At 37.9% G+C, this 26807-nt stretch overlaps 1 protein-coding gene across 1 annotated transcript in view; it reads left to right on the top strand.

Annotated features, from left to right (window-relative positions):
* The first annotated feature begins 328 nt into the window (after positions 1–328).
* LOC309806827 (phospholipid scramblase 2-like) overlaps positions 329–26807 on the top strand; it is a 30846-nt gene continuing 4367 nt past the window's right edge. The window contains 7 exon segments of the mRNA XM_082625781.1: positions 329–775; positions 9820–9873; positions 9876–9899; positions 15025–15248; positions 17355–17397; positions 20137–20357; positions 21883–22044. Of these exon segments, the coding sequence (XP_082481907.1) occupies positions 529–775; positions 9820–9873; positions 9876–9899; positions 15025–15248; positions 17355–17397; positions 20137–20357; positions 21883–22044 (975 nt within the window). The 5' untranslated portion in view covers positions 329–528.

Here is a 26807-nt window from a genome sequence, read left to right as displayed (position 1 = left end):
TTTTACTAGAAAAACACCAACAATGAATCCTTCAGTTCAACAAATATTTTCTTACTGCGCCAGTTTGCCAGTAGGGGGCGCTGGAAAGAGTAAACATGCTAAACACATCTGGTTGATTGGACGCTTCAAAGGAGTTAACATCGTTTAGTGGAAAGAGAGAGACAGAGAGCGAGAGAGAAACAGAAAAGACACCATACAGAAAAACAAGTTTGACTCGCCCTCGTTTGTACTCTGTACCGCCTCCTGCTTCCTGGCTTGAAAGCAATGGGAATCTAAGGGACAGAAGTCGGTCAAGGCCGAGGTAAAGGAAGTTCCCCCGAGCCGGGCAGCCAGAGTCCACCCCGGAGGCGGCCACTCCCCTGTTAATGACCAAGTTCCAGCTGATTTCGACCTCCCAGTTCCTCGCGGCCCTAAACCTCAGAACCAAAGTTTTTGGAGCCTCTCCAGGGGTCAGAAAGGGAGCTGCCAGTCTCTCGGCGCTGCACCGGGGCGGCGGTCCCGCCTCCAGGTCTCAAGCCTCCCGCAGCGATGCGGAAGCGCCAGCCCGGGGACGAGGGCGGGAATCCCCTTTGTAACTCAGGATCTAGGAAACGAAACCAGAGGCCATGGGTTTCGTCACCGAGGTCTCTCGGAGGCCTCTTTCCTGGTAACTTCAGGGAAGGTTGTGTAAGGACCACTCTTGACCGGCAAGGGTCGGAAGCCGAGCATCGGCCCCGCGCCCGGGTTCCCCGAGCTCGTCTCACCGCAGGCAGAGCCGGAGCTGCGGCGGCCACAGGTTGGTGGGCGGCGTGCTCGGCCTCCTCCCGCGGGCGCCGGCCGCGGGGCTGGCGCGGGTTCCCAGCCCGGGCAGGGGGCACTGGGGGGCTGCTTGGGAGCGAGGGGCGCGAGGGCCGGCAGGCTGCGTTTGCGCTGAGGTTGGGGGCGGGGTGGGGGGGCTCGGGCCCCAACGGCCTTGGGAAGCGATCGCAGAAGCCAACTATGGACTCAGCAGGGGGCCCGGCTGACCTAGTCCTATCCCGGCCCGTCCCAGGACCTTTCCAAGGCCAAGGTGTTTTCTGCCTGAAACCGCCTTGTAGGTTCGAATGCGCTTAGTCCATCTCTTAATAGCGCGGAGCTGCGCTGGATCATGGCCAGAACCTGGGCTCAGCGGTATCTGCGAGCACTTAGGGGTATTCAGAGGGACGATTAATAGATCTGCTAGCTGTCGTTGAACAGTCAGTATTAATGAGGAGTGTGGCTGGAGCCAAAACTATACTGGGCACCCTGGGACACACACCAGAAGAATTGGGAAGACAGGCGGTTTATCACATAGATGCTAAAGCCATTAGCTGAGGAGTCCACCTGCCTGACTTGAACTTGCCTCTACTACTTAATATCTGTGGACTCCCAGGCAGTTTCTTCCTACATGTTCCTTCCTTGGCTCATCTCTGAAACTGGGTAACGATCAAAAGTTACAAGAGTTATTAGAGTGTGACGTATACCTTTGTCTGGCACTGCAGAGTGTACTCAGTAAACGTTAGATTTATTACTTTAAATATTTGAGCAAGCCCCTGCTCCTCCAAGCTCACTGTCTGGTTCCCATGTGGTTTTATTTAGACAGCTATTCCAGCAAGTCCTGGAATGGCCACTTCCCAGTTCCAGGACCAGGAAGTCAGTGTTTCTCCTAGTTGAGCAATTTGACATACATGGTTAGTGCAAGTGTCACTTGCTTAGTGTGAAGTATCAGGAGATTCAGGGTCCCCTTGTTCTTCCTGGAGCTTTCTTAACAACGGAACTTTCTCTTAATACCACCCTGGCGAGTATGACAATTGTAGGGCTTTGAACACTGAGCAAACACAAGGAAATGAAAAATAAATGAAAAGGGAAGTGAGTGGGTTTCTGCAGTTGGATAGAAGTGTCACATGAAACAGGTGAGTCATAGATTAGCCAGCCTTCACATCTGTAAGGTAACTGTCCTTTCTGACTGAAGGGAGTGAAATAATACTGTACACAACTATTGAATCAGCAAGCACCAACTAAGTGTCTTGTCCTGACAAGCCGTGCTCTGGCCTTTGAGAGCTTAGACAGGAAACCTGTAAGAACTGTTCCCTGTTCACCTCTCCATCCTCTGGTCCAGTGATCTCTCTCTCCTTCTGTGCTCTGTGACCCACAGATCTTTATTCCCTTGAATGAGCCAAGCTCCCTCCCTCCAGCCTCAGGACTGCTACCTATGCAGTTCCCCCTGCCTCTAATGCCTCACCCCATCCAAATACACACCTCCATAGCCTAGTTGATTTTAAACTGCCTTTGGCTCTCAGATCTGACTTTCTGACAACCCCAGTACACTATCTAAATTAGTGCCTCCATAACTCTTTTTATAGAACCATTATTTTTATTCATAGCGCTAGTATTTATAATAATATATTGTTAATTGTCTGCCATTTTGTTCCAGTGATTGTTATAGTGCCTTACATGCTCTATGCCTCCAAGCAATGTTCCTTGGAAAGAGGCACAAACGTTATAGTGAGTGACTATTTACAGACATATTTATATGTGTATATGTGCATTTATATATGTGTGCATGAGTGTGTATACTCTATTGCATTTTCTTTAATAGTGCTAAATTTAAAAAAAAACCAAAGCATTGTAGTTAAGCAGTGCTAACTATTGTGCTTTACGTTTTACAAATTTTGAAAATACTAAGTACTTACAAAAAGCTCTTGCCTGGCCTAGTAAAAAAACAAATAGCCAGCAGTAAATTTGAAATTCCTGCTCTCTGCCTTACATAAGAAAGACACCATAAAGATAGTCTCTTAACAAATTTCACTGAAAATTGGCGATTTGGGATAATGTGTTGTTGTTGTTGTTTTCCAGTGAATCAAGGACATGACTGCAAAGGAAATGAATCGTGAATCATTCATATGAGCTACTTACTGAGCTGTATGACATTAAGTAACCATTAACCTCTCTGGCCTTAGTTTCCTCCTTTTTAAGGAAAGGAAACAACACAAATTTGTGAGGGAGCTCTCAGTTGTCAGGAAAGGCTTTTCAGGAGTAATAAAGCAACCAAACTAGGATAGCTGACATAAAGATTAGTTTATGTGTCTTTGGTCTCTTTGCTTTAGTTGCTAGTTTTGTACAACACTTGACCACCTCCCTCTCAGTTGGTCCCAGCTGATGAAATGTCTACGTTGTTCTTCAAGGTTTACTATGAAATGCTATCCCAATGTGGTTCTGAGCATATTTGTTTTGATTTCTTGAATCTAAAATACAGAAGTGGTATTTTATAGGCAGAGTCTCTCTTATCAGGTTCCCTGCACTGATGATGACCTCAGCCACCCCACTTCAGTGCCCCGTCTTGGACATACGTGTACTGGTATACTCAAATCCTCACCAACATCTTGGCCACCTATTTGTGTGAACCCATCTGTTTTTGCTCTGCTTGTCTTTTACCAAAACCACAGTTCAACAGATGAAGTGCTTTTGACCTTAGGTGTTAACCTTTCTAAATGCATAAAATTTACCTACAAACATAAGCTGAACAACATGGAAATTGCTTGATTTGTGACTTACCTCAGCAAGGGTTGGGTTCTCCGCTAGCTCTGTGTAATTCCTCCCCTCCCCCTAGTCTAGTATCTCCTTTTCATTTATTCATAGGAAGTTAGGGATATAGAATTCTGGGATTGTGTTTAGAGCAGTAATGTTTTGTTAAAATAATTAAGGACATATATCTCCATCTTGGGACTCTGAGAAAAACGTTAACTGGCTTGGTTTTTGGCAGTTAAGAAGTAAAATTGGATAAGTAATCCAAATCTAGTTTATGCCTAGTTCATAGGCTTAGTAGTTTCAGGATCTTTCAGAATTAGGGATGTTTCCCCTTTGGGTTGCAGGTTATACTTTAATATTTTTGACGAAATAAGATAGAAATTTCAGGACCCCAAGAGATGGGTCAGAGGGTTTCCTGTAATATGAATTGTGGAGCCACAACTGGATATCACGTGCACTATTTCCCCTTCTCCCGGGTGGTAGAGGTTTATGATTATCTAGTATCCCACAGCACCAATAGAATAGGTCTTAATGGTGTCTGATAGAATAAATTTAACAGATACATGCTTATATGTATAGTATATGATGCCTTAATTTCCTCAGAAGCTCTCATTTAACAAGTTAGGATAAGTGTGTAGTAATCAGATTATAATTTGGAATTCTGTATTTGTCCTGAAGTAATTATGATTCCAGTGGTACAATGTATAATATGACTTCATTAGAGTTCTTTTTCTTTTAGTACAGGATAAATATGATTTTCTTGCAAGTCTTGCTGTGATTTGTTTCTTACTAGGAGTAGTGGAAGACATTATTTAAAAGTTATCATATTAAATTAATTAACTAATAAGTTAATTCATACAGGACACACAGCCCGATCATTCCCAAAACTGAGTGATGTTATGTCTTGTAATAGAACCATTAAGTTCGAGAAAACCAAAACATCCTTAAAACAGCAAAGGAGAGTGGACAGGGATGAACGTGGGGGATGTCTTTAGTCCACAAGTGCGTTATTCTACCTGGCACACATACAGGTTCAACTGTCACTTCACATTTTGCACCAGAGCTTATGACGTAACATTTTTCATGCTTGAGATATTAGGAACTTATGAAAATTCTAAAACCTACAGGAAAATCAGGACCCAGATTATACTGCAGTAGTTTTGCCAACTGGTACTCATCCTCACAAAGCTATAGTTTAAGACTCAAAATAATATGACCAAGTAGGAAGGAAAGAGTAAATATGAAAAAATGAGCTCTGTTTGAGTCTGTTTCATTTCCTTTCCTTCGATTTCTGTGCAAGGAGAGAATTATCTCTGGCTTCATGAAAAGTAAATACTCATATTCATAGTTGGTACTTATTCTGCAAGGACTTGGGAACTTATTGTTCCATTGCTTAAGAGCCTCCACCTGTTCCTAATGTGATGCATAGCATTCGTGTATGAATTCCCTCTCTTTCTAGCACATTCTTTATTTCTGACTGGCACTGAATTTCCCAGGCTCAAACAACTAAATGCTAAGAAGAAGTATATTTTAAATTAAAACTAATTTTTTTTCCATCTCAGATGTATAAACTTGCCCTCCAGAAACTATGGATTTTTTTTGCCAATTCAGTGATTTGTTCACAAAAATAAATTGTTTAATTCTAAAAATTAGACCTCCAGGTATTATTTATGATTTTTCCTTGAACTGAGTGCCCTTCTGACATTTTAGGCAAGGCAGGAATGACTGAAACAGTAGTCCCTTAAAATTGCTAAGTTGATTGAAGGGCCATATAACATTTAAAAAAAAAAAAAACTAATCATATTATGAAGTGATCCTATGAGAAAAAGTAGCTAAGTAAAAACTTGAGCTGTTTAGTCCAGTTTGTTAACTAAGGGATACTACCCATTTCTACTCCAGAAATGGAGTAGTTTTTAAATGTTTTATGTATGTTAGGGTACTGAAGATAATGGGTATGAATTTTAATATACAGTCTTGGATCACAGAACTGCATGTTGACAAAAGTAATCATGGTCTATTGTATATAAGAATTTAGTCTCCTTTCTTAGTTGTCCTTCATATGATAGAACATAAAACACATTAATGGCCTTTGAAAACTTTTGGGATGCTTTTGTTACATGTATTTATTAGCTTATTGTTCACCTTCTTGAATAATTGCAGAAAAACATAAATTTTAATCTTTTTGTTCTTTTGTCCTGAGGAGGTCCATAGCACTTGGTTTCTAACCAGTTAATGCTAACAGGGGGTAGTACTGTTCTAAGAAAATCCAGGAAGTAAAATCTGTAACAAAAAACATATTTTTAAATTTATTCCAGGGCCAAGAAAACCCATTACTGAACTCCTTGAGTATATATAATTGAGGTGACTGTAATTGGAATATTCTTAAAAGTTTTACTACATTATTAAATTTTATGCTTATAACAGGCAATGATAAATCGATAACTTAGAAAAGAAGAGGGATACGGTTTCTTCTTGGGAACACCAGATTTTAGTTAAGGATATGGAAGGATCAGTTGACTTTTATTTACCATTTAGGATAACACAGTAGAAGGAGCTAGTAAAGGGGCAGCAAAAACTGGAGAGGGCCTGGGAAGGGCAGAGCCAATTCATATTAGTGTGTGGGTCGCAGATCAAACAACTGAGTAGCAAGTTTTTGCCTAATGTGTTAATTGTAATTAACAGGCAAATAGGGGTTGGGATTTAAAGTGGAGAGATAGGAAAAGTAGTGACTGGATAATTGTGGGAAAGACTGGGATGGGATCAAGGCAGTAGAAGGCAGAAGTATTGAGTATAATGTTTTTTATCATTATTTTTCTGCAGAAATAAGCAAGACAAAGTTTCAGTTGGATTATCATGGTGTTACAGCTACTATAACCCCTGAGTATATGTTTTTAGGCTAAAATCATGTATTGATACACAAACAGGGGGTCAGGCCTTCTCAAATTTGTTGCTGAAGCTGGGCAGAACATGTCCTCAGGACCTGGAATTTCCAGAGATATTTAAAGCAGTGTGACCTGATAGCTAACGTTTTTCCTTCTCCTGCTGGACCACACCTGCAGCCCAGCCCTACAGCTGGAAGCTGGATTGCATGCTCCCTGTAGATTGTGTAGGTTGGAAGGCTCCAGTTTTTAACTGGAGGGCCTTGGGTTCACAGTGTTTCTGTCTTTCTGCCTCATTGAACCCTCTCTTCCCAAGATTTTTAGAAATTGTCCACCATCCTGGACTGACCTACAACTTGTAAAATCCTACTCAGAAACAGCAGCAGGGAATACAGTCAAGACTGAAGAGTTTAAATGACCAGATTCTGGAAGACTAGATGAATAGAGGAATATCTCATGTGTATATAGTTTCAGAGTATCTTGTTTCAACTGTCATATTTGAATTATATATTTATATCAGGTCTTCTTTTTCAGAACTGTTTAAATCATGGACAAACAAAGTAAGTAATTTAAGTTTTTACTTTCCACCTATAATGTTAAATCTCTTGTTAATGTGTTATTTGTCATAATGTTCTGTTCAGTTTCTGAAAGGATATAATTTGCTTTGTGTTGTTTATGTTCCAGAATCCTAAGTCTGGGCCAGTGTTTTGGCTATAGAGAAGATGTACACAAATATCCATGACCACTAATTTTTCCTTTAAAAATAAAAAGCCTTAGATAAACCTAAGAAATTTTAGGCTTACTGGGAAATATGTTGTATAATTTATATTACATTTCATCTGAATCAAGTTTCCCTTTTCTATGTGCATTTTATATACAAAAAGATTGTTCCAATCATATTGTTTAACAAACAATGACTTTAATATGCCAGGACATTGTAATAAAATGCTCAGATACATCCCCAATATACATCTCATAAAATACACATGTGAATAGGTTTAAATAAATACAAATCTTTATTTTATGGCTTTTTTTTCCAAGAAAATTCTAAATAAGATGAGTATTAACCAAACATGTAACAAAAGACTTTGTCTTTTAAAAAAATCCAAGTTTCTGAAGAGAAAAAAAATCCTATGGGAAAAATAGGGAAAACAAAATCCTGTTTTCTGAAGGATCTCTATTCTTTATGTTTGTTTAGATAGCCAAAGAGATGTTTATCTCTACCACAATGCCAGCCTTGCTACATATACTAGATACTCTTTAGGACCAGAAACCTTGACTTTCCTTCACGAAGTTTCATGATTTTTCTTAATGCTTGCTATACTAATTTAATTTTATTAACAATACTTACTTTACTTTTTAAACATAAATTTATATAGTGTTAAGCTATTTTCTTTGCTACAAAAATAGGATGCTTCCAATCACTTAAAAAAAATCATTGGGTCATGGTGACAATTACCTTTTAACTCTTCAGCTTCCTATATACAAATGCATGTGTATGTATGTATATGTGTGCGTAAATAGAAATAGGATGTATGTATGTATATAAATATATATATATAGAAATAACAATAACTTGTTGACAATATGAAAGTCCTGTGATTTTTTAAGTTATTCTAAGTTGCATTTCACAAATGCAGAAATCCATCCATAATTCATATGCTCTCTGATCTACTTGAGCACTTGCCCATGCATTTATTTTCTCTTTGTATAAATTCCCCTGGAATTCCTGAAACCAGGATCATTGCTCTGGTACCAAAACCCCAGGGATTATGAGCTCCTAATTTCTTGAATATGTCAACTCCTTGATATGTGTGTGTATTTACTATCGTTTAAACAGTGGTACCTGTTAAGAGGTGCCAAAATGTGACATATCATTTAAGGATGGGTCTTTAAGTCACACTTGCAGTGTGTTTCTGTTGAGTCTGATCCTGTTGCTTCCAACTCAGGTTGGGAGTGGGGCTGTGGGTATAGAGCCTCAAGAGCTAGAGAACTAGGAGCTCGGCCACTCACCTGAAGGGATGGTTAGGATGGAATGACTCGTGATATTGCAGAGATGTGTGACAATTCGGGGTATGCTGTGGTGTCTGTACGGGGAAAAGCCCTGACTCAAGTAGAGCGTTCTCTGTTGCCTGAATTTGCAGTGTCCATGGACTCCGTTCTGCTGAAGTTATTATGAAGCCAATCATGGAGAAGAAAGGGGGTGGAGGTGGGCAAAACCCAGCCTTCCTGCTGAGATCATATGACTTGAGTTGTCTTTCAAAACCCATGATATATACAGGAAATGAGTCAGATTGAAAGTTTGGTCAACTTTGTCTTCTACACCGTTGCCATGTCCCCATTATTCAAAAATAAACTATTTTGAATTTACAGTTAATAAGCCATAGGGAAGAGACAAGAATATGGTGTAAGTGTAGTGTCCACTAGACCATAAATTCCATGAAGGCAGAGCCAGTGTAGCCAGAGAGCCTAACTGAGGGTGACACAGGAGATGCTAGTACTAAATATTTATTTTCTGGCCAGGGTGGTTGCTAAAAGAATGATTAGAGAAACACAAATATGAAGAACTAGGAAACTGAACCATTTGTACATACATATTAAAGATTATTCAAACTACATTGATTAGCAGATAACAAAAGTTAATATGTTTATTTATTGTAGCTAAGTCAGTTATGATTTTTGTAGTTCAAAATCAGTCAAATACTGCGAATTTCCTATAGTTCAAACTTAATGGGGTCGTTCCAGAGTAAGCATAAAAAGGATATTTAAATACTGAATTGCATGTATTATTTTAAATATTTAAAACATAATTCTTATAGCAACAATTATAGATATCTTTAAAATCACCTATTGTCCTTCTATTACCAAACCCACATCCAACTAGGTTCATTTATCTCCTTCTTCACAGTCTATGTAGTTTTTTTTTTTAACATCTTTATTGGAGTATAATTGCTTTACAATGGTGTGTTAGTTTCTTCTTTATAACAAATTGAATCAGTTATACATATACATATGTCCCCATATCTCTTCCCTCTTGTGTCTCCCTCCCTCCCACTATCCCTATCCCTGAGAAAACCATAATTCAAAAAGAGTCTATGTAGTTTTGAAACAATCTATTTTTCCTAGTAACAAAATCAGTGTATGGGTGAGAACGAACACTCATCAGGCATATTTGAAAACTAGAAATTCAGCCCCAGTAATTAGCTGTCTATTTTATCAGAAGGGAATTTGTTTGAAACAGGGTTCTACTGCAGATTAACTCTGATAACAGGCATGGCTTTTGTTAAGTGAAGAATTCACTTTGTTTCAATACAACACAGGAAAATATAAATGAAATTATTTAAGAACAATGCATTTTTTTTCTGATATGTATTTTTTTTAAGAAGATATATGTTTACCTCTCCTTGAATTGCAGATGTGCAAATGAATGATCCTCACCCAGGAACACAGTTGCCAGGTGGGTATCCCCCGAATATCCTCCGGCAGCTTTCCCAGGTAAAACACTGGCTTAAAGAATAAAAAACCAAAATTTATCAGTTATTGATATTCCCCAAAGGGTATGTGTGTGTGTGTGTGTGTGTGTGTGTGTGTCTGTCTGTCTCTGTGTGTATTTTAGTAGTGTCTTTTACTAAAAGTTCAATAATGAAATTTGCAGCCTAGTTCTGGATTTTTTTCTTTGACTATATGTTATCATAAATATCATTAAAATATTTTTTATTTAGACAGAATAGTAAAAGTGTTGTGTTAATAAAAACAGTAATGAATTGACATTTAGCAAATAAGATATAAGGTTGCACATAAATTAAACCCCAAAATACACATATTAAGTAACAGATTTTATCGATTCTCCATTCGTTCTGAAAATTATGGTCATGCAGTCACATTTAGGAGATTTATCTCTGGGTGTTTTTGAATCATTTATTATCTGGGGTTAATTATGTTAAGTGATTGTCATGCAAAAGAGATGACTGCTTAAGCCTGGAAGCTTCAAGCAATAGAAACATAGCTACCTGGGATAATTCTCATTTTTATTTTGTAACATACAAAAATGTGAAAGCTTTGCTTTTATATACATGCTCAATCCTGCCTTGCCTTTCTAAGAAAAGTAACTGAGTCATATCGCTACATACCAAGTAATATATTATTTCTTTTGAACCACTGCATAGAAGACTTCAGAAATTTTCATTTAGACAAATGCAGTTATCAACATTACCAGAACTTGGGCTTCCCTGCTGGCTCTGTGGTTAAGAATCCTCCTGTCAGTGCAGGGGACACGGGTTCAGGCCCTGGTCCAGGAAGATCCCACATGCCGCGGAGCAACTAAGCCCGTCACACCTACTGAGCCTGCACTCTAGAGCCCGCGAGCCACAACTGCTGAGCCCGTGTGCCACAACTACTGAAGCCTGCGCGCCTAGAGCCCGTGCTCCACAACAAGAGAAGCCACCACAGCGAGAAGCCCTCACATTGCAACGGAGAGTGGACCCCGCTCTCTGCAACTAGAGAAAAGCCCGCGCGCAGTAACAAAGACCCAACGCAGCCAGAAATAAAATAAAATAAAAAACGTTACCAGAACTTTACCAAATGGCAGGGTTCATGGTGCACCTACATTTGCAAGTAGGCCAGCTACCCACATCTTGAGAGACCATCCTGAGGACTTAGGATCAAAAGGAGTCTTGTTTGGCCAGAAGGGTGTATGCATTTTTTTTTTTTTTTTTTTTTTGCGGTACGCGGGCCTCTAGCCTGTTGTGGCCTCTCTCGTTGCGGGGCACAGGCTCCGGATGCGCAGGTTCAGCGGCCATGGCTCACGGGCCCAGCCGCTCCGCGGCATGTGGGATCTTCCCGGAACGGGGCACGAACCCGCGTCTCCTGCATCGGCAGGCGGACTCTCAACCACTGCACCACCAGGGAAGCCCAAAGGGTGTATGCATTTTTTATTCTACTCTGAGCAAACAAATCTGTTTAGGAGCTGAATGGCTTGTTAGTTGTCTAGCCAGAAACCTCTCAGTGGAGCCTGGATCTCATCCAGATGTTTGCATTTAAACGAATGAGAGGTAGAAAGACTCTCAAGGCTCTAAGATGATAGTTCTCAAAGGTGCCTATACTTAAGTGTTACTTGTAAACTGCTGAAAGCACTAGTACCAGGGCACTATCCCAGGAAAACTGAAACAGAAGCTCTGGTTGTGGGACCCCAGGATTGGTAATTTTTTAATTTCGCAGGTGATTCTAAGGTGCAGCCAGGGCTGAGAACTGCTGCTCTCAATTTTTAAATGGTTGGTGTTTGAAGAATTATTAGGAAGTCTATAGTATGCACCCAAGGCACTTGGAGGATATTTTAATCCACCCATGGCTAAATAATAGTAGGCGATACATAATTAAGTTATAATCAGACTTGAGAGTTTGTGAGAAAAATAGCTCAAATTTATTTCTCAAGTAGAAGGCCAGTATAGCACAGGTCTTTTATGACAATGATGCTAACAATAGTGATAGATTAAAACTGAGAGTTTATTGTGCCTAATGTGAATTAACTCATTTAATTCTCAGACAATATTATGGGGTAAATACTATTAATTATCCCCATTATGCAAGTGGGAAAACCAGCATAGAGAGGCTGGATCAGGCTTCAAGTTCTGGCTTCTGTACTTAATAGTTGTGTTGTGGTTTTAAGCAAGTTGCTGTACCTCCAAGCCTCAATTCTTATCTATAAAATGGGCATAATATTTTCTAATTCAGGCGTTTTGGAGATTAAATGAGAGTATGTGTAAAGCAACTAGCACAATGCTTTACAATTAATAAATGACAAGTATTTGCTGACTATTATATTAATAATATATTAAATCAATTGGGCTTTAGGTAAATGAAATTTTACCTAAATTTCAGGTAATTCTATATGCTTAACCCATGACTTGGGAAATAAGTATCCTCTATAAGAATCTTGTGAAGGTTTAATAATGCTAATAATGTAACCAATTAATTCACATCTCCTCCCCCTCACGGGCTTGCCTGTGGTTTCATCTTTGCACTGTAGTCAGTGATGTTTAAAAATAGTTATCTGGGGCTTCCCTGGTGGCGCAGTCATTGGGAGTCCGCCTGCCGATACAGGGGACACGGGTTCGTGCCCCGGTCCGGGAAGATCCCACGTGCCATGGAGCGGCTGGGCCCGTGAGCCATGGCCGCTGGGCCTGCGCGTCCGGAGCCTGTGCTCCACAATGGGAGAGGCCACAGCGGTGAGAGGCCCGCGTACCGCAAAAAAAAATAAAAAATAAAATAAAAATAGTTATCTGTTAATATTACAGACAGTACCCAATGGGTACATCATTGGCTTCCTTTTGCTTTCAGGATAAAGACCAAAATGCTTAGTTTGGTCCACCAAACCCAAGGGGCTCCCCTGCCTTCTCCTTCTCTGTCTCTTAAGACTGTCTCTCCTGTTCAGGTAGACTGGCCATTTTGCAGATTTTTAAATGCCCTGTGTTTGTTACTATCCCAGGGCTTCTTTCTGAAATATTCATTCCCTGCTGCCCACCTACTCAACTCCTTTGTATCCCTCAGATCTCAGCTGACGGTGGTTCTCAGGGAGGCTGTCCCAACTCCCTCCCTCTGTCTCTCCCCATCTAAACACCTTCCTTTGGCACATAAAACCCTGGTCCCTCCCTTCAAAGCGCTTGTCTCTGATTTTAGTTAATCACTTACTGACACTGGTGTTGTAGATCCCTAGAGTAAGGGTGAGTGTAAAATTCTCTCTCCCATTAGGCAATGAGGGCAGGGGTTGCATTTGTGTTTCCCATTTTAAATCCATAATGCATAAAGCGCTTGGTACTCCTAAAAACTTTGCAAGATATCACACAGATCATGGAACTCAGTCTTCTGTTTAAAATCCCTAAAGCCTGTCAATCACACTTGGAATAAAATCCAAACTCCTTATTAAGGGGCTCTCAAGATGAATTGATCCTACTTCTTTACTGACAGCTGTTTTTGTGCTTCCTCTCCCTTATAATGTCCCTCTCTTTCTCAAACATGTCAGATTTATTCCTAAAGTCAGATATTTTGTATTTGGTATTCCTGCCTCCTGGAATATTTCTTACCATATCTTCACACACACCTTTTCCCTTCTCAACTTTTAGGTGTCAACCATAAATTTTATCTATCTAAAGTAACTGGTTGATACCTTGCCCTTTTCCCCATGTATTTTCTCCATCAGGTCAACCTGAAATCTTTTTTTTTTTTTAATTTATTTTCTGTCTCCTAGAAGTTGCCTCTAAGCTCCCTGAGAGCACGTTGCCTTGTTGATAGCTGTATCCTCTGATTCTATCCTCTGATTCTAGACCCAATCACATTATAGATCATCTGTAAATATTTATTCATTTAAGAGGGAATAAATTATAAAACTATATTTAAAAGACATTGCTATGAGATTTAGTCTGTCTTCTGAGTCTTACTTTTTATTGGTGTATGTATTTTGTCGTCAGTATTCCACTTAAAAGTATTTACAATTTTCCTGCTCTAAGTGTTAAATTTTGCATAGCCTTAACTTAAAATATTGTGGGACACAGTTCTTTGCAACTACATCCTCCATTCCTATGGAACAGCTACTCTGCAGACTATTCATTTAAGTTATAAAGTTATGAAGCTTCATATTTGTAATCACAAATTCATGTGGAATAGAGTATATACTCATTTCTTCCTCTACTGTGCTTAGTAAGTACTTGAGACAATTTTGCCTACTATAAGGTTTTACCTTCCTTGGTTCTCAAACTGTATTTTCCAGAGAGCTTAGGGTGCCGAACTGTGAAATTTACATTTGTAACCTAATATCATACCTTTTTTTTTTTTCCATGTGGAGGGTTTTAGGAATGGAGTACACCATGGGTTAAAACTTCAGGCAAATTGTTAACCCAGAGGAGTATCTGGGCAGTACTGGAAGGAATGACATACCCTTACCACTATACTAGGGTTTCTCAACAAAGGCACTACAATATTTCAGGATGGATAATTCTTTTTTTTTTTTCAGGGCACTGCTCTGGTCCTTGTCGGATATTTAGCAGCATCCCTGGCTTCTACCCACCAGATGCCAGTATCCCCTTCCCTTCAATTATGACAGCCAGAAGGGTCTCCAGACCTTGCCAAATATACCATGAGGGGACAAAACCACTATCAGTTCTATACAGATAAGAAATGTCACATGTTGGAATTCTAGAAATATCATTTTTTACAGGGTGGTTTGGTCCTAGAAATGCTGACTCAAAGCCTTTATTCTGGACTTTCTACTCAATGCCATCCCTCTTTTCCAGGAAGCCATTCCAGAATTTTTACGTACCTGACTCTAGATCATTGTTGACTTTCTTTCACTTTATTAGATTTCAAGCATATTTTCACCTGAGTTTTGAACGATAAGGGTAAGGCTGTGGGGCAACTGTAAACACAGCCTAAAACCCTCAGAATAGGAGTGGACCTGAAACCACAGGTATTTCATTGAAAAATCACTGAGAGAGAAAAACACAAGCTTCTTAGAAACAGGATTTCTAAGTAGAAATTGTAGTTTGTAGATAGCTGGGGTGATCCTAAAAGAGTTGAAGTTTGCATTTTTCTCTGCAGTTACAAATAATTTCACATGTTCATATTTCAGGGCCTCCAGGATATACTGGCTATCCTGGCACCCAGGCTGGCTATTCTGGCACCCAGGCTGGCTATCCAGTCCCGCCAGCTGGCTATTCAGGTGCTGGCCCAGTCGGCTTTCCTGTCCCATACCAACCAATGACTAGTCAGCCAGGCACGCCTGCAGGGGTACCATGGATGCCAGCACCACCACCTCCATTAAACTGTCCACCCGGATTGGAATATTTGACTCAGGTAATTCAATGCATAAAAGACTCATTAAAAACAAAACTGTGCTTCCAGTTTACTTAATGCGATTAACAATTGACTCATTCACAAAAGTCTGAAATGGTAAAACAATATGTTTTGCTTACAGATTAATTCTTCTAGGTCAGGTTTACTTTTAAAGCAAAATGAAAATGTCTTAGGAAATTGTATTTTCTATGATCTTGAATATAATCTGCAATAATAGCTAATAGCAAACCTTTATTAAGCTTCCAGGCTTTGTTCCTAAGTATAATTCACGTATTTACTCATTTAAATTCTTTTTAAAAAATTCTGTGATATACAAGTGCTATAATTATCACCATTTTACAGAAGAAACTGAGGTCCAGAAAAGTTACATAATTCGCTTAACATCAAAATGCAGAGGAATTGGGAATGGTTTTTTACTTCTGGAACCTTAGTTCTGGATCCTGCCCTTTAATCCCAATACTGAATAATTTCCTAGGAGTTGGAAAGAACCATCAAACTCGATTTAGTGTTGATTTTCCGTAAGTGGTACCAAGAAAGGAGTTATTGATTTGTGTATAATATGACCTACCTTTCATTATAATTAAGAAAATTACATTTTTATGTTCCTTTTGTTCTTTGGAAGACCCAATTTTATTAATGTTACCAATAAGAAAAAAAATTCCTGGATTTTAATGTACTACATGATAGCTTATCTCAGCAATGTGAGATTTAGTATTTGTGTGCCATTAGAAATCTGGTAGGTTAGTTTTCAGTAAATGAATTGTCTCTCTTGCACTCTCTGCACTAATTTAATTTACCACAATGCACTTGGGCAGCCTATAATATAAGAGTTGTGCACTGTTGGTGGGAATGTAAATTGATACAGCCACTATGGAGAACGGTATGGAGGTTCCTTAAAAAACTACAAATAGAACTACCATATGACCCAGCAATCCCACCACTGGGCATATACCCTGAGAAAACCATAATTCAAAAAGAGTCATGTACCACAATGTTCATTGCAGCTCTATTTACAATAGCCAGGACATGGAAGCAACCTAAGTGTCCATCAACAGATGAATGGATAAATAAGATGTGGCACATATATACAATGGAATATTACTCAGCCATGAAGAGAAACGAAATTGAATTATTTGTAGTGAGGTGGAGGACCTACAGTCTGTCATACAGAGTGAAGTAAGTCAGAAAGAGAAAAACAAATACCGTATGCTAACACATATATATGAAATCTAAAAAAAAAAAAAAAAAATGGTTCTGCCGAACCTAGGGGCAGGACAGGATAAAGACACAGACGTAGAGAATGGACTTGAGGACACGGGGAGGGGGAAGGGTAAGCTGGGATGAAGTGAGAGAGTGGCATTGACATATATACACTACCAAATGTAAAATAGCTAGCTAGTGGAAAGCAGCTGCATAGCACAGGGAAGTCAGCTCGGTGCTTTGTGTCCACCTAGAGGGGTGGGATAGGGAGGGTGGGAGGGAGACTCAAGAGGGAGCGGATATGGGGATATATGTATACATATGGCTGCTTCACTTTGTTATATAGCAGAAACTAACACACCATTGTAAAGCAATTATACTCCAATAAAGAGGTTAAAAAAAAGAAGAAGAATTTTGGTAGTTCCTAAATTCTCTAAGAAATACCCTAAGCAGATTTTTTTTTTTAATTAGGCCCTTACAAAATATTTGGGGAAGTTATCACCTACTACAAATAATGATATCAAAAGAAAGAAAAAGAATATGTTTAGATTTGTAGAAAAAAAGCTCTTTAAATGGATGAAAAGGTCTTAATATTTCTTAGGCCCTTCTGGAAGGAACATTTTTTTCTAATTTTTATAGGGATTCCAGTGTAAGTCCATTTTGTTTGACCTGAATTTGCCCACATTAATAGTGAACATGTTCAATATTTTTTTTCAGTTAAAAATATATTAACTTTAATTTTATATCTAGAAGTAATATAAACAATTATTAAATATTGATAATATTGATAAATGTTGATAATTGATTATATACATTCTTTTAAAATATAAGAACGCTAATGTTAATTTGTTTGTCTTAATAACATATGATACATGGTTACAGCTTAATTTTTTTTTATTATAATAGATAGATCAACTATTGATTCATCAGCAAATTGAACTTCTGGAAGGTATGTATTCATTGTATTTATCATACTTCTAGGAAGAGAAGACATTTATGCAGATAAAGGCATATCACCAACCACAGATATAACACCTTCAGTGATGCTGGATATTAAAACTGGTTATTTACAAATGTCTCTCTTCATGATAATGAATTGATAAGGATTATCAGCAGCTTATTTCTTGAAATTAGGAGTCAAGTGGTAAAATACTATTATGCTGGACATCTCTCCTCATGATACTGACCCTAACTTAGAAGGAAACCAGTCAAAACTTACTGTCATTCCCCCTTCTCTCTAGAAATCATTTCAGTGATTCTATCACTTTGCCTAACCTCTATCCCTTCAACTGTTTTTTCCCCAGTTTGTGATGTCCTTGCAGTTGTCACAGAGCCACATGCAATAGTTCAGTTACCTTAGTAAATACATTTCCAAAGCAAGTGAACTCTGAATTTGGATGGATGGGGATGTTTTGGAAAATTGCATTACTGCCCACAGTTTCTCTTGACAGTTCAGAGGAACCCTATAAAACCCTTTGTTCCACGGGCTGTGGATTATCACCTTGGGCACAGGGACACTGCACTGGAGGGTGTTGACCAGCCGGCCAAGAGGCCTGACTTCACAGAATGCCACTGGTGCTCCTATGAATGGGGCCTGACTCCTACAGCTGTTTCCTTAGGTCCAGTGCTCGTCAGGTGCAAAGTAAACTTAAGAAGCCACTAGATGTTTCAGGACTGCTGCCAGGGGAAAGGGAATCTGGGTAGATTCATGCACTACAGTATCCTCCTTATAGGTATAAAGAGTTCAGTGAAAACTCTAATAGATTTTAGAATATATCTATTAACTCGTTCTTCATATCTTTGCAAAGTTCTTTTCCACTGATAGAAATTATCATGTGAACTGTACTACTGTAGAAATATGGTTGATATTTGGTTAGAATATATCATTGTTGCTTATTACACTTAAATTACTTGTAATGTACACTTAGATATTTAGAATGTTCTCATTTTTATTAGTTTGTTTATATCACATTTTCTCTGGAAAGGAACTCTTCATAGTATGATAATTTATATTCTCAACTTTTTTAATGATTCATTTTAGGGAATTTATTTTTGATATTATAAAAAACAAAAAACCAGACACTATATATTATATAGCACTCCATTTATAGTTTTAAGATTTATAAGTTTTATGTATATATTTGGAAATATATATGTATTAATCATGAAATATAAATTTCAAGTTTAGTAGTTATAAATTCTTCAGTTTTTTAAAGAAGGATGTCTAATTTTCTTTTCTTTTTGTCTCCAACTGAAAGTTTATATTTTAACATTATGAGCAGTAAAAGAAATAAATATTACTCAGTTCATTTTTAGCACCTGAGACTATGATAGGCACTTATACATTTCCCAATTCAAAACTTAGTAGACAATAAAGACATAACCATAGAATTCTCTTGTTTAATTTGTTTTCATTTTTTAAGTAACTAGAAGGAAGCTTAGATTGTGTAAGCCCACTGATCTCATTACACAGATAAACAAGCTGAAAATTTTTCAGATTAAGCTACTTAATGAAACAGTTAGATAATAGATTCCATTTCATGAATCAGTTTAATTTTTTCACATGAAATATTTGACTGGCCGATATTGAGGTAAAGGGTTGTTCTTTTAAAGGCAGGGTCAGAGCCTGTCTGAGCCAGAGCAAAGATACTTAAGGGAGGTCATGGTGATAAAGTTTGTGAAGAACATCTCTATCTGACTAAAAGCCTATCCACACCAATATTAGCGAGTGATTTTTGTCTCTATGTTTCTTTTAATTGCTCATTATGTTGGTGGCTTCTAATACCCTATGACCCACGTTAATGAGGGCTATGGACAAGTGGCACTGTGAATTGATCCCTCCTGGCTTTAAGCAAGGAGAGGTTTCCAAAGTGTGGTTCAATGTGGGAGGCCCTTTGGTAAGATACCATGTGGGTGTCAGATGGCAGCACATCTCTGTTTCCCCTGTGAGGAGATTAGCCCCCGCTAAGGTACAGAGTTCACTTAGGATGCCAGTGGTCTGGAATCCTCTGACTTGCAGCCTTGGTTGCCAAGGGCCTTTCCCCTTGTCTAATACCCATTTCCTACTTCTGAACAACCACTGCTGAGCTAAACAAGGGTGCCCTGGGCTGAGGGTGACATTCTGTCTCACCTTCCATTTTCACTCTCTCCCTCTTCACATGTGTGCATTGAGAGAAAGCCCTCTCACACCTTCCTCACACAATGCAGAAAGAGAAGCCATGACTGTGGTTTATGAAACTAAATCTCAAGCCAATTTATTTAATATAATATTATACGGTGCATAAACATAGCAATCTTCTTATATTCCCCTCCATAGCTGAATACATGAACAAGTAGACATTTTCTGCATACACTTAAAAGGACTGTCGCCATCGGCAGCACTGCACCATCCCTCACAGCAAAGTCTCCCTTTCTGACATGGGTCTATGGAATTAGGAAGATACGAGTTGTTTTCTCTTCCATGTCTCATACAGGAATTCCTAATTTCTTTGTACTTTAATACCCTCTCATCCATTCCCTTTGCCTTTTTTTCTGTTTAGATCATCTCTAAACATCTTTCCTTTTCTTCCTCCTGTGTTATATGAAGTATCATCTTAAAATGGTATAACTAGATATTGTAGTATCTTAGGATAGATTGATTACTCTTTTAACACAATAGTCATAATGATTCCCTCTTTTATGTTTTTAGTCTTAACAGGTTTTGAAACTTGTAACAAGTATGAAATTAAGAACAGCCTTGGACAGAGAATTTACTTTGCAGCAGAGGATACTGATTGCTGTACCCGAAATTGCTGTGGGCCTTCTAGGCCTTTTACAATCAGGATTCTTGATAATATGGGCCGAGAAGTCATAACTCTGGAGAGACCACTAAGATGTTCCAGCTGTTGTTTTCCCTGCTGCCTGCAGGAGGTCAGTGAGCAATTACCAGGGTAATTTTTACAAATACTTTGCAAAGTAGTTCTGCAAGAATTTTCACCTTATTGGTGAATTTATATAATCAAATGAGATTTAAAGGAAAAGTGGTCCACCAGCTATTGGTTTATGCTTGAGGGTAAATGGTAGGAAGGAAGGCAGGTGGAAAAGAGTGAGCAGTTAGCCCCATGTCCCTGAGCAGTGTGCCCCCCGGGGGTGAGATCAGAGATCTCAGAGACCAGACTTCTTGACCTTCAGGGAGAGCTGAGAACGTAGGTCACCTCGGTCAAGTCCCTCACCTGAAATGACCATGAGGGCCTGGCCAAAGCCAGAGGAGGGCCCCATAGAGAATACCCTCGAATGCTATCCCAGAGGCAAGTGGACAGAAGAGTGAGGAAAAGAACACGTATGTTCAGTTCGTCTCATTATTTTAGCCGACCTGCAAGGAGCAAACCTAGGAGAGGCCCCCTCTGAGAAATCTCAACTCCTGTGTTTTTCAGTTCTCCATTTGAAAAAAACAAGTAATATATTTGAGTCCCTGTAACAGGGGTATGCGAATTGTGAACACCTTCAGCTCCATAAAGACCAGGTGTCTCTTTCATAGTACTTGACAGCCCTCTGATAGAGAACATGGATCTCAGGGGAGACGCCAGGGCACAGAGTGTTTACAGGAAGTTGGCCTTTGCCTGTATCTCCATTGGCCTGAGACCAGAGCTGCCTGGGTCACTCAGTCATCCATACGGGTAGCTGTGAGAGCAGGGCACACAGAGATACAAGCACATAGAGATTTGGTGTCTAATACTGCTCTTATTTTGAAAGGATAACTGAAGTTGTTCACACTGAATTATTTTCTTTTCCATGTCAATTAGTTTAGATGTAATAATATTCATTGGAATAGCTGAGGGAAAACTGAGAGTTTGATGGAATATGCTCTACAATTTATAGAGCACATTAGCATACATTATACAATTGGTCTTAATAAAGAGATCTAGGAAGTCCTCAGTTACAGATGAACATGTTGAGATGCTGTCAAGGTCACCCAACTAATGTTCAGGCCCAGATTCCAGGCCCCATTTTCTTTCCATGCTAGCACTATTGCCACTCATATTTGAAAACTGCCCCAGTGATCAGGGCTCTGTCCATACACTTAAACCACTGTTTTTAAAGGAATTTGAGGAAATAGCTATTAATAATTTAGTCATTTTTTGTAAGTATGGAAATTTTAAAATATACAAGACCAGTAGAGCAGTGCTTCAGAATGGAGACAGTGCATGCAGCCTCCCCGAGTTTGTGTCTCATCTCTTCCACTTTGCAGCTGGGGAATCTGACACAAGTTAATTAACCTCCCTGTTCCTCAGTTACTTCCTGTATAAACAGGGATAATAGTACCAACTTGGTAAGGATGTGGAGTGAGTTAAGTGGTGCTTAGAACAGTGTCTGACACTTAGAAAGTATTCAGTAAATGAGAGTTCTTATTAGACATTGTAATGATTACAGTTTATATATTCTTTTGCTTTTGTAGATAGAAATCCAGGCTCCTCCTGGTGTCCCAGTAGGTTATGTTACTCAGACCTGGCACCCATGCCTGCCAAAGTTTACACTTCAGAATGAGAGGAGAGAGGATGTACTAAGAATTACTGGTCCATGTATTGTCTGCAGCTGTTGTGCAGATGTTGATTTTGAGGTAAGAGGTGTGATAACGTTTATGGGTTTTGCTTTCCTAGTATAAGAATAACATAAGCTGGGAGGATGTTACAAATATATTAAATGAATATGTATGTCCTGATATCTCAAGAGGGACTCAGTGTCCCTCATATTTATCTTTGGTCAGAGAGATGGTTATTGCTCTGATTAAGCATCAGTGTTGATTGTGCTAAATGGAAAAAAGAGCAGCAGAGATTTGTAGCCAAATAAATATAAACAAGGCATCTAACATTGGTGGGTTTTGTATAAAGGTACTGTATGTTATGCATTTTAAGTGGAACATTAACCTTGTCATCAAAGTCTGATTTCCAAAGCATATGGTTCTTCCTTAGCATGAAACACAGGCTGCCAGTGCTCTAGGCCCTCTTCAAAATCTCTGACATCTTTGAGTTCCTACAAAAAGCCCAATTATGCAAAGAGAATTTTAACAAATATATGATGTACTACCCAATCATGCTTCTCTATGATCTCTCCTTTATCTTTGTATTAAATGCATTCATTAGAAATCACAATATATCTGTGTATTTACTACCTGGAGGAATTGCATCACAGCAGTTTTTCAACAAATGGGGCCCAGACTTATGGCCCAAATTATTTAGTTGCAAATGCTTAAAAGTCGAGAGGTTATAAAACTTAATCTTGATACCATGATTCTCTTGTATAAGCATAAAATCTGGTAAACTGGACAATTTCCACAGAAGAGACAAAAATCTAAAACTGAGCAGGACTGCCCCCTTATGATAAATAAGTGGGAACTCTGCCACTGCCCCTGACTTGCCAAGGTTTTCCACTGTCCGGCTTCATTCTTTTATATTATCTGCATGGCTTTGCTAGTCATATGATTTTTAATTCCTCTGTTATATAAAGATGGACCACTCCTCTCATTGACTTCAGTGTCTAATGAGGCAGACAGGCAATTCTAAGAAAAGTACATATGATGTAATTAGAGACTTTATAAAGACTCTTACAAAGAATGCATAGTGTGTGTGGGGGATATAAACTATGTATGTTTAAAGATTTTATAGGTTTATGTATAATAATAGTTCTCTATGTAGGGGTTATCATTCCCATAAAAGATCCAGAGGATTGAAAGGTAATTGTTGTTTCAGGGAATATTAATGGAAGTTTTGCTGACATATCTTTTATCTATGTAAAATAAGTAAAAATACTGGTGAAGTAAGTCACACTGGAGTGTGAAACTCTTATATTTAATGATAAGAAAGTTGGAAATCATTCAGCAGCCCTTCTCAGTGGATACCTTAAAGCATCTATTATAGGCAATGAATTAACTTCTCTCCTGTGCATCTAGAATGGTGCTAACTAGATAACATCTTTGAGGGAATTGAGAAAATAGTACCTTGAATCACTTTCTATATACTAGATAATAGAAATTTTGAAAGCAGGAATTATCAGTATGAGGGACCACTATGGAACATGGAGAAGAGTCATTCTAAAGGAAAAAATACTTCAGAGACATTTATAAGTGTACCCAGTGGTACTGATTCATAGATTTGATGTCAGTGGAGGAAGAAAGAAAATTTAGACATGATTCTAAAGTCTTATTGGTCTGATGTCTGATGTTTAAGAAGCTGAATGATGATGCCATTGACCAGGGTAAGAATCCTGAAGGAGAAACAGTTGATTTGTGGGAAGCTAATGATTTGTTTTTGAGTCATGTTGGTTTTTAGGTGTGTAAGGGAAAATGTTAGAGTTTTCGGCATACGGATGGTAGTTGAAGCCATGAGATTATCCCATGGGTGAGTAGAAGAAGAACAAGTAGACTTTGTAACCCTTAGAGATAATGAGGGAATCTGTCTTATTCCAGGGCTATTAGGAGTAGGAAAAAAATATGCCTACATGAAACTGATATCCCAATCTAGCCCCCTCTATGATTTTGAGGTCTGGATTTATAACACCAGTATGATTCATGAATCTTAAGACATAGAAACTGATCTTGAGTGGTGATACAGATGGGAGAATTGAATGCAAAAACATACTAGATGGAGATTGATCACCAAGGTCACCCTCTATCCCTACAGAACAAACCTATCTCCACATGAGCAGATTCAAAAATTAACATACTGTTCTAGGAACTAATCTACCAAAACCAAACTGCATATAATAGAACAGTCTGTAGTCAGTCATATAAGAAATACCTAAATAGACATTAAAGAGCCTAACAAAGAAACAAAAAGGGTCATAAGGGAAGGATGAAACAAATAATAAAGGCCAGGAGGATATAAAAACAAGCCAAATAGAACCTCCAGAAATGAGGAACAGTCATTGATAAAACCTCATTTGAAAGGATGAGCTACAGATTAGACACAGGTGAAGAGAGAGTTAGTGAACTGGATCACCCATATTAGGAATATAAAGAGGAGGTGGGCAAAAGATATAAATTTGAAGGGACATGGAAGCTAGAATAAACTACTGCATATGCCAAAGAGGAGTTACAAAAAAAGAGGAGACAGAATGTTTTGATATAATATTCAAAGAGATACATATAGCTAAGAATCTTGCAGACTTGATGCCATTGATTCTCAGATCCAGAAATTGCAAGGAGTTCTGGTAAGAAAAAGAAATGACACCCAGATACAGCTTAGATAAACTGCAAACTGCAAACTAAAATAGGAAATCTAAAATCATCAAATGGGAGCGGGGAAGATTATTTCTAATACGTAATTCTCTGACCATTAGGGATTATGAACATTTCTCTAAGTTTACTAGCTACTTGTATTTGCTCTTTGAATTATCTTTTAATATCCGTTGCCTGTATTTTCTATTGGGTTATTTTTTTCTTGTCAATTCATAAATGTAGTTTTTGTGTTGAAGACATTGACCCTGCATCTGTATTTCTGTCCTCTGATCTGCAAATATTTTCCACATATCTACCCCTTTTGTACTTTGTTTTATAAATATATCTCAGTTGGCTGGACAACTGTGTCATCACAATTTATTAAGTAAACTATTCATTTCTTGCTAAGCTGAAGTGACATACATTAAGCTTCCACAAGCAATTTCTAGATCCATTCTTCTATTGCATTGTTACCACTTTTCTTACAGTAGTGCCTTATAATTCAGTTATGGTAACAGTGATGTATCCTGTATTTAGTCATAGCCACACAGTCACTAATCATTCTATTTTATCATATTTTCTTGCTATTGTCAGATGTTTCCTTTCATGTGAACCTTAAGATCATTTCATTAAATTTTTCAGAAGTTAGAATCCAATTAGTATTGTATTGTCTATGATTTTTTTAATTAATATATTTATGATGCTAAACCTGTCTCATCCCAAAAGTGTAATATATTTTAATTCATTTATATCTAATTTTGTACTCTTCATAAGACCATATAGAACTTCTATCTCTTTTGTTGAATTTTTTCCTAAGTAATTTATAGGCATTATCACTACTAATCAGGAATATTTTTCTATTTGTAGGTACTTATTGTTAATATTGAGAAAAGCTATTTATTTTTGTTTACCTCTTATTCAGCCTTGTGACTATATTCTAGTATTTAATTTGGAAGGCATTTTTGCTATATTTACTTGGTTTATCTAGGTATAAAATCACATAGCAAATGAAACCATGGAAGCTCTTCTAATTTGCCAATTAACTTATTTTCTTTTCCAGCCTGCTTCTTACAGCAAAACTGAATAATATTTGCCAATTTTGTGTATACCTACTAAGTTGATGATTTCAATTGAAATAGCAGCAAATGTTTCATAATTTAGAAAGATACTGGCTATTTTTCTATTCCTGTTTTACCTAGAGCAAGAATCAATATACTTTTTTTTTTTTTTTTTTTTTTTTTTTTGGTAAAGGAAGAGATAGAAAACATTTTAGAGTTTTGGGCCATATGGTCATTGTTACAACTACTCAGGTCTGCCATTTTAGCATGAAAGTAGTCATACACAATACACAAATATTGGATGTAACTGTGTCAGAATAAAACTTACAAAAACAGGGTGCAGACTAAATTTGGCTCATTGACCCTTGCTTGCTGACCCTGACCTAGATTTTTATTAAGAATTGATACTTAACTTTCTAAACAGCAGAGCATCATAACAGTCATGAATACAGACTCTGGAGAAGAACACCGGGGTTTGAAATCCATTTCCATGACTTCTTATCTGTGTGAACTTGGACAAGTGACTCACCTCTCTTTGCTTTGGTTTTTTCATATGAAAATTGTGTGTAATAATACTATATATCCTATAGAGAAATTATGAGGAAAAAATTACCTAAGACTTGTAAAGCATTTATATGCCTAGCATATACTAAATGTTATATAAATGCTTAATTAGTAAGTAAATAAAATACCTTTTCAGGACCTATGGATACACTCATGTTTTTGAATTATATGATTTTTTTTTCAGTATTTTACACTTTATTATAGTATTTTTATACTGGGCTTTATGTGCTAATGTACTATTTGGATTTTTGTATTTATATTTATGTTGTGAGATGAACCTATATATTTCTTTTTAGAATACCTTTATCAATTATTTGTATTAAATTTATAGGTTTACAAATTTAATAGTAATATAATACCAGTTTATTACTTCCAGAAGTTGAAACCATTTTATTATGTAGATTTTGTTTTTAAAATATTTTCTAGAATTTAGCTAAAAATTATCTAGTCCTGTTGACTTTTCAGTTGTAGATCCTTATTCACTTTTCTGTTCCTTTCCTTTAAAAATTTATATATCTACCTCTTACATAAATTTTTGGTGACTTT

Source organism: Mesoplodon mirus (genome assembly GCF_964341445.2).
Source record: "Mesoplodon mirus genome assembly, chromosome: 6".
NCBI classification, from domain to species: domain Eukaryota; kingdom Metazoa; phylum Chordata; class Mammalia; order Artiodactyla; family Ziphiidae; genus Mesoplodon; species Mesoplodon mirus.
The sequence above is the reverse complement of the archived record's forward strand: the minus strand, read 5'-3'. Positions and strand labels throughout refer to the sequence as shown.